The 9,525-nt window shown below is 36.0% G+C and overlaps 1 protein-coding gene across 1 annotated transcript; it reads right to left on the reverse strand.

Annotated features, from left to right (window-relative positions):
- Window positions 1-934: 934 nt before the first annotated feature.
- LOC126817010 (atrial natriuretic peptide receptor 1) lies at window positions 935-8,821 on the reverse strand. The gene is made up of 6 exons (XM_050543819.2): window positions 8,686-8,821; window positions 5,222-5,390; window positions 3,982-4,134; window positions 3,407-3,530; window positions 2,594-2,662; window positions 935-1,197 (listed from the first exon to the last, which is right to left on the reverse strand). The coding sequence occupies exons 1-6, from the start codon at window positions 8,711-8,713 to the stop codon at window positions 1,012-1,014; spliced, it is 729 nt and encodes a 242-aa protein (XP_050399776.2). The 5' UTR covers window positions 8,714-8,821; the 3' UTR covers window positions 935-1,011.
- Between the last annotated feature and the right edge of the window lie 704 nt (window positions 8,822-9,525).

The following is a 9,525-nucleotide window of genomic DNA, read 5'->3' on the forward strand; positions in this document are numbered from 1 at the left end:
ATACCTACCTTCACCATGAGATTCCATTCTAGAAGCTGTATTTACAGTATCACCAAATAAACAATATCTAGGCATCTTAACCCCTACAACACCGGCACATACAGGTCCTTAAAGTAACAACAGTCTTAGTAATTTATAAACACCAACCTTGTCCAATATATCAACTTATTTACTAGCTTATTGAATCTTACAAACCTCTAATTCTTGAATTGACTTGCTACCAAAATGACGTTTATTTAAAAGCAGTCTGATTAAAACACGGGTCCTATTTTGTTTCGTTTTTTATAGTTCAAAATTTCGTTTTACTTGTCTTTACTACACTACGACGCGGAAGAGTTGTTATATAACTGGCGTTCTAGTTGATGTTAGGGATTAGCCAATGAAACGGTCTGTTGCACGGAACTGTGGGTATCCTACAAGAATGTGGGTATGAACGCTGATTTGTTAATCAAATGTCTGACGGCTTAGGGCTAAAAGCCGCTTGAATGACCCCTGACGCGACCTCCTACTACAACTGGTCAGATCTTCATGTAGTAGAGGCTATCGAAAATATAAAAAAAAAAACCGAAACGAAATATGATTTGTATTTTAACCAGATTGATTTAAAGGAAGTGCACGTTATCCGAGGGATAAAAAAGGGCATTATTCAAGAGTGGTGTAAGTATTGGAGCTTAAACTGATGGAATTTCTAAATTAATATGCATATTCATCAAATAGATGTATTATGAATGAAAGCCTTATTATGACCACAAATTATTATTTTTGTCTGCACAGAATTTATTAATTTTCGGAATTACCATAGCGTTACCGAGGAATAGTGTGTGGGACTTTAATGGTACAGGTATATAAATTTCACTACATTTACATTTTAGGCTTTTAAAGTATGACTGCAAAAACTAAAAAGTGATAAGGAACCAGGTGGTTTTAAGGAGTCGCGCTTCAGATTGCGAATAGCTGCAAAGCTAAAACTATTAATAGAATAGAAACCATAATATAATTATTTGTATTAAATTATAATTTACCAGAATGTAATCCAATTCTTAATCGAAGTTTCTCATCTGGTAAATGCCGGATTTGAAAAGTGTCAATAGCTTTCAATAAAGCAAGAGACGTACGGGCTATTTCTTGGGCATGTCTGTTACCGTTTCTTTGCGGTAGACCGGAAGCAACCATGTAAGCATCACCAATCGTTTCAACCTGAACAGTATAATCACAATACGGTACAAAAAGTGAAATTTATGTTAACATTTGTACTAGAAATGGTGGAAAAGATTTCAAGGCATTCCAATTAAAAGGGTTTTTTCTACCGTGGTTCCTTTACAATCCATTTAATATGGTAATCTTCAGCCAAACAAGCCGAATCCAGTTTTTTAATACACCCGTTTACCTTTGTTATGTTCCTATACTTTTTAACTGCACTAAAAGTAGACTTGAAACTCAAACACTATATAGATCAGTGTAAGAGTGATTTTAAATGAATATGTGAAGACATTTGAAATAGCACGTATATTTTCACTATGGTATAATATCCATTTTTATGAAAAAGATTAATGTGGCCAAAGTGGTCCGTATGTAATGTCTTATAGCAATGACTTAAACCAACTGGGTCTAAATTACATTATGGTTTAGATGATGGGATTGATTTAGCCCGTTCAGACGCTTAAGTTGAACTGGTTTACAAATGAGTGGGGGTAAATATTCCACTTTAAAAACCATAGTTCGCGACCAGTCTTTGAGAAGGCTTTTTATTTTAATCTGGTTCATCTTGGCCGCCTGTACGGGTTGACTTAAAAAAAACACCCCAGCTCAAGCTAGCTTTAGACATGCGCAGTAAGCAGTAAGTTACATTGGGAAAACGACGGCGTCATGCAGTGCCAATATTATGGAAAGCGGTAATAATATTAACAATAATCGAGGGGTGAATTGGGGCGATGAGGAAACACTTTTTCTTATTTCTGTGGGGGAGAGGACGCCCTCCAGAAACATACAGGTGTGACCGTCTATTGCCAATAGACATGAGTTTAGTTATTTATTTTGTTCTGCTGACATTTTTTTTAAAATCGCGAATTGGACTTTCTTTCTGACCTGATCAGTTCAGGCGAGCCAGTCATTATTCTACCAAAATTATATTTATATCTATTTCAAAGTAATGCCATGTGTACACGCATAAATTTCCTTTCCGGAATCGGTAAATGTTTGATTTTGATTCGACAAACTTAAACATCTTTCTATTATCTATCAGGGAAATGGGTACAAAAAGTCCGCAGATGCGTGCAAGAACCGAATAAAGAATTTGAAGCTGCCCATGTGTAGTTAACTCTAACCTCCCACCGAAGAGGTTAGAATAGTTAAACTGGGTTGGCTTATACGTGAACGCCCACGATCCTGTCTTAAAAAACGCCGGAGATTTTGAACTGGTTTAAAAATAAGCGTCTGAACGGTGTATAAGTATTCTGAGAACAAGAGCGCAACGCCTCTATTACACCAACACAAGCCAAAATTTGAAAAGACCTACTATAGAGTTTGATTTCCCCCAGTCCTAATTGGCTTGGTAGGAATGGAACATTCGCCTAAATAGAATAATGCTACTTACTTTATATACATCAAATTCTCCCAAAATAGAATCAAAACAAGAGTAAAGGTCATTTAAAAGATCTACAACCTAAAACAATAAAAGAAACGTCTAATACTACGCTTGATTTTCAATTTTTGACTCTCTAACCGCAATAAGAAACCAGTATAGAAGGACTGATAGCAAGGGCGTTTCACAATCCACATTTTGTATGTAGAGTTCCAATCGTTGATAACTGACGATTGGATTGAATGGACCGTAAATGGCAGTATGAAAAGGTAATTCGTCAGTATGCATGGACGTTGCTGTCTCGTTGAAATTGATATTATCAACAAATCTCGAATGATCAAAGAACAGTATAGCCTTGCGGACTAATATAGTAGAAGCACTACTGTCATGGTTGTCCACAAGATGTTATCAGAAAAGTTACAGAAAACGTTTATAATACGTAACTGAACATTCCTCCAATTTCATCAAAGTCTTTTGCATTACCTTTCATATAATATTTCAAACAAGGACCATAACTCTTTCAAAAAATCGTCGAAATGTCGTTTTGTTGTTGCAATCATTTACCCCCCGGGAGTCACAGTGGCCCAGAGAGTAAGATGTTCGATAACTGTGTTGACCGAGAAAATTCAACATAGTACCCCTTGTCAGCTGTGCAGGGCAGAGGGGCTGGCAAGGGTCAACGTATAGTAATCGGATGGGACAAAAACCAAAGTTCTGTGTACATAATGGCCGCAGTGCCGCTGTTTGGGCAAAGTTTCCCTCTTCATTAGCCCAGTCGGTGCAGAACTGTAGGACGTTAAACCCTATTTCATTCATTTTACTCACCTCCATGGGCTGAGACCGTGCTGAAATCGTTGTAAACCCACATATATCGCTAAAATAGATCGTAACACAATCATAGGCTTCTGGTTCTATTCTTAATCCACGTTTTAATCTTTCTGCTACGGATCTAGACAAATACAGTTATAATTTATTCTATTAAATACACTTTATGCTAGACACGGTTCTATATATTCTTATTTCATCACACGGCAAATTAAACCCCCCAAAAAATTGAAAAGATAAACGAACATTGTATTACCCAATGTTTAGTTATTGTGCTTGCATGGGATAATTAAACATATGATATACTTGAAATTAAAAAAAGGAATGATGATTTTGCTGAAGCAACAAAGCTACATGATGTAAATACCTAGCATCTGCAGTCAGTTCTGTATGTTTGTCATATATGGCCCATGCTTTTTCACATTTTCTGTTCCTATTTGGATTATTTGTTTTTACCAAAAAAAACCCAACAAAAAATAACATAGATTGATGTGGAAATGATACTCGGGGTTGAGTTTACTATAGATTGACGTTTAGAGCTGTAATTATAAAACCCCGCATTGAAACTTGTTTACCTGGGTAGAATCTGGTACAATAATTCTTCAGACCTCTTTTTCTCTTCTTTCAATTCCTGTGTTTTTTCGTCAACCAATTTTTCTAGGTTATTGGCATAAAGTTCCATACGCCTAAGAAGATTGTCTAACAAGTTACCAGAATCACCAAATTTTCTAAAAAAAATTACATGAAATATTACATTACACACTACAATCATTTTGCAACTTCTATTAAGAGGACGTTTCAGGATGGTAATTGGGGATTATTTTCATTATAATTAAATTGTCTTGGCTTTATCAATACTTGAACTATTGGACAATATTGCTCTAGTTCTTCCATTTACTAAACCTTCATAGACAATGAATTATGGCAACGGTTTTAAACTGGACTTTTGTATGGGTATACTGACCGATAAAGTGTATTCTGTTTGGATTTTGTCACTCTAAAGAATTTCTTTACCCCCTCCCCCCCTTTCCTAATACATTATTGAGACTCCCGATTTAAACAGAGTCTCAAAAAATAAAAGTCCGAGTACGTATGAAATTTAAGCGCCAAAATATAGATTCGTTTGGACGTAAACGTCAAAACTGCTTATCCGCACACGTAACCCTTTTTAGATTTCGGATCATTTTTCTCGTTGGGTGACATGATAATCGATTTCCGTTCCTTTAGAGGTCTATACAATGAATGACCCACGCGCTATACTTGATAACGAAAGGTAAATTAAACCTACTTCACATTAGTTCTATAAAAAAAATATCTGGTTTTATCCAGACACCGCATAATACAGCTTGGGACACAGGTCTCCATTTCCAGATGAAGACTGGCGAGTTTAAGTTGTTTGAAAACGTATCTCAAATATTGAGTTAGTTGCTCGACCCTTACGTAGAGGATTTTAAGGGATATTAACACAAAATTAATCAGATTTATTTTCCAAAAATTTATCGGGATTAGCCCTTAAATTACACCTACTTGTTTTATATATATAGCCATTGTAATAAAAAAACCGAATTCAATATCAATCTAAATATATTGTTGTTTGTGTGTAAATTGTTATTTTTATTTTTATGATAATCTATAACTGCTATATTATAAAACTATGAAAGAGCTGTTTCATGCCAAGTCGGGTTTTTAAATAGTTAGGTGGTTAATTCTAGCCGCCCAAACTCAGACAGATACGGATAACTCGAACCTCATCTATTTCGAGTCAATTATATACGAGTCCCTTCGAGATATGGGATTTGGATTGTATGTACTCACCCTGCCATAGATTTGAGCTCATTTACAATAGTTGGAAATGTTGGCCGCTGATTTGGAATTTCTGACCAACACTGTTTCATTAGCTTGTACATGTCTGTTAGTTTTGGTGGGATATCAACGCTTGGTCGGAATGGTATATCACTGGGCATTTTAATTTTCTGTAACACTTCTATAAAAACGAATGTTTGTCATTTAATTTAACAGACGTTAATTTGATAAAGTCATATGCATACACAAAATGATTCCATAATGGATACAAAAGCTAAAGATTTGACTGTAAGTGTCCTAATAAATGGCAAATTTGGTTACCTGGGAATATTTCACTACTGATTTTAGGATAGTGGTGGTTAAAGCCATTTCAGAACTAACATTTGGTATAATATTATATTCAATAATTCGTTTGTGCGTAGGGTTCTTTATCTGTTTCATGAAACTGGAAGTCACGGAAAAAACACGAGGTTAGACAGGTTAGTAATGGCATATAAAACACTTTATCAAATTAGATTGGCCTACTATTTATATGGTGATTCAATGGAGGAGGCGCAAAACATTGAAAAGTGAAGGTATAAATAGCGACTGCAAAATTTCGCAACGAAATCCAGTCTCGTTTATGAATTGAATTATTCCCTTGACCACCGAGCAGTATTATCTACTCGTCATCTAACAATGACGGCATCAAAAGCTATGCTCAAATTTCATTTAGATTTCAAATGCTAATCAAACTGCGGCATACGCCCACTCAACACAAACTAGGTCATCTCGGGACTAGCATATGGTTGAATTTTATTTCAATAGTTCGCTTGCGAATATGGGTATTTAGCAGTGGGGGGAAACCAGAAGACTCGGTGAAAACCCGCGAGGTTGGCCAGGCGACTCTACTCCTTGTAACATACATTAAAAGCAGGGAATTGAAATAATGCCATTTGACTCAGTGAAAGACCTTATGATACAACACGCACGCGCTAACTAGTCGGCCATCCCGCATGACTCTATGACAGATTGAATGCATTATACATAGCTGACATATCTTGCAATGCTTTTTATATGAATGACTGCCATTAAAGTAAATAACAAGTGGATTATATAAACACTTACAGAAGTTGTATATCCATATATTATAAGTGTGTTTATTTCTAGTGAAATCTATTTCTATATGAACAAGTGGTTTAATAAATATAAATTATAATGAATGCCCTTGAGTAGAAAACTTTGTGAGTAATAGACATTTTAATTACGAAGTAGATGGTTTTATAATATTTAATGAATATATGAGAGTTCAATATAATTAGAGAAATCTCTTCATAAATCTAGATCGAAAAATAAACTCGTGCGTATTATAAAACCATCTACTTCGTAAAACGTAAACTATTAGTAATTGAATCCGTACAAAAACTCTAAGTACACCTAAGGCCTTCCCATAAGAAAGACTTCGTTAAGTTGCAGAATAAAAGCTGAAATATAAATGAAGACAACAGAAATAGAAGATAACCTAGGTTTCGTCCCCTCGTGACCCCAATGAATCGTACTAAAAAGTTAAAGCTCTCACAAGTAGGCTCGTCGGGATTGGAGGGGCTGTTTTAGTTTGGGGCTCTTTTTGGTCTTGAATTTACGTTGTTTTTATTGAGATTGCACAACTAGAAACATCAGGATCTACTCTGAAAAAACCCATTAAAAGCTAGTTTTTATACACCCACATTTTCGTGTGGACGTATATTGTCGTCGACCCTGTCCGTCCGTCCGTCCGTCCACAATTGTTTGTGGACACCCTACAGGTTACAATTTGAAATATAGATTTATCTCCCTAAGATCTCGGTTCCTCTCGATATTGGCATGTATCGGACCGTAACTTCATGGACCCTCTAGAGCTCACAATTTTTGATCCGATTTTGATTAAACTTGAAATACATGTTTATTACCCAAAGATCTTGGTTCCTTTCGATATTTGCACATATCGGACCGTAACTTCACGAATATGGCCCTTGACTGCACGAAAAATCGCGTTTTTAGCTTGTGGTCCCTCTAGAAGTCACAATTTTTATCCGACTTTAAAAAACGTTTAAATATATCACCGTTACACATCAATGAAGATTGAGTTCGAATTTCGTGAAAATCGAACCGAAACTGCCCGACAGAATGGCCGCTCCTTGTACACAAATTATTATCCGATTTAACAAATCGTGTGAATATATCACCGTTACACCGTAATGATGGTTGATTTCAAATTTCATAAAATTTGGACAAAAACTGACGGACAAAATGGCCGCCCCTCGTACGCTAATAGTGTAAAAATATGGTATATCAATGTTGTGGACTCTCTAGAGGTCACAATTTTCACCCGATTTTGATGAAACTTGGAATGCATGTGTATAACCCACAGATCTTGGTTCCTTTTGATATTTGTGCATATCGGATAGTAACTTCCTGAATTATGGCCCCTTATTGTACGAAAAATCGCGTTTTTAGCTTGTGGTCCCTCTAGAGGTCACAATTATTATCTCTTTATAAAAACCATTCGAATATATCACCGTTACACCGTATTGTTGATTGAGTTCGAATTTCATGAAAATAGGACCAAAACTGCCATAAAAAAGCCCCCCCCCCCCACCGTATGCAAATAGTGTAAACATCTGGTATATCAAGGTTGTGGATCCTCTAGAGCTCACAATTTTGATCCAATATTGATGAAACTTGGAATGCACATTTATAGTCACTAAATAAACGGTCATGATGTACTTAATAAGCTATAACGATTTAACCATCCATAAATAATAGAGTGAAAATGGTTACGAGTGGCGGCTATAACATCCGGGCACTTTTGAGTAAAAAATAGGTTACGTGCCCTTGTTTTGAAATTAGTCTTGCTTAACCAGTCTACCGATCGCGACCATTCTACGTCTGATTGACAAGCCGGTATAATCAAGACTACTTTTTTACGAAACATAACAGAAAGTTGGAACAAGAAATTGAATTTAGAAACACGGACGTTAGGCTACTCAACAATTGTTTTAACAACCTTGTAAAAGTAAAATAAAACTACTGCTAGTATCATGTTCTTGCCTAACCCGAGTGTTTCAGAGATATTATTTGTACTAAACCAAAAGATGCCGTTCCCAACGGTATGGTTAATGATAAAGCAATTTAAAAAATAAAACGAACGTAATTTCTAAAGCTGCTGTAATAAGGTAAATATTACGGCTGTACTAGTTGATAGATTTGTGGAAAATTTCACGTGCGAAAGCTATTTATAGGCTCATAGACTCTTCTGCTGAGTGTTATTTCTGCGTGATTAGATAGAAATCACTTCGAGTCAAGCCACTGAAGCGTGCACATTCGCCGTGTCGAGTTCAACATTCTTTAGGGAAAATTTTCGGTGCACGGGGGGCACCCATAGGCAGATTTAGCTCTTGCATAATGCATCTTTCAGACACTAAGTAGCAGTTAAATATACTGCTTATTAATATTACCTGTCAAACCAAGTTCTTCAGTTTCCATATAAAATGGCGATTCTCTTGTTAAGATCTCTTGTAATATAATACTAAAACTATATCTATCTCCTTCTTTAGAACCACCCAAAATTTCATTTCGTAAGTTTTCGGGAGCTTTCCATAAACATTCTACAAGAACAACAATTATTTTTAAATTGAATTTGATTCCTGTGAAAGTCCCATTTCAAATATTAGATATTCAACCAAGCTTTTATTTCTCAATATATATCAATCCTTAAATGAATGAAGACATGTGGTTTAATGAAGACGGACATACGCCATACAGATCGGACAACAATTGAATTCCACTTGGCAATGGTCCTTTTACGTGCACGCCGATTTATACACTGAACCTCGAAATGTTCGTCCCATCCGATCGACTAAACGTTGTTCCTTGCCAGACTCTCTGTCCGCCACAACAGACACGGGAAAACCACGCTGTAAAATTGTCGGTTACCTTGATCAAAAATCGGACATCCTGGTTAGTATGCCATCTCCACTCACCGAGCTAACGCGGTTCCCGCAATGCTTAAAACAGAAATTCTATTATAAAATCCGTCTCTAGACTACATTAATGTTAAAGAATTACATCTGTCAAAAAACTTCAAATGGAAGAGATATTACATTTCCTATCCGAGAAATGTTTTCGTTAAACTACCATAAAATTAAGTCTGCTTAAGATACAGATCCATATTTCGTTTCGTTTTTCAGTACTTTCGATGACCTCCATCTGACCGGTTGTAGTAAGAGGTTGCATCAGGGGTCAACGAAACAAAATAGTATCTGTGTTTTAATTAGATTGCACAAAATTACTCACCA

Source organism: Patella vulgata, chromosome 3 (assembly GCF_932274485.2).
Source record: "Patella vulgata chromosome 3, xgPatVulg1.2, whole genome shotgun sequence".
Lineage (NCBI taxonomy): Eukaryota > Metazoa > Mollusca > Gastropoda > Patellidae > Patella > Patella vulgata.

Bases quoted from the DNA above. Each gene is read 5' to 3' on its own strand.
- LOC126817010 (XM_050543819.2), bottom strand. From the start codon at position 8,713: ATGGAAACTGAAGAACTTGGTTTGACAG. The intron at 4,135-5,221 runs GTGAGTACATAC...AATTTTTTTTAG, and splicing joins GAGCTCAAATCTATGGCAGG to AAAATTTGGTGATTCTGGTA. The intron at 2,663-3,406 runs GTGAGTAAAATG...TTATTGTTTTAG, and splicing joins CACGGTCTCAGCCCATGGAG to GTTGTAGATCTTTTAAATGA.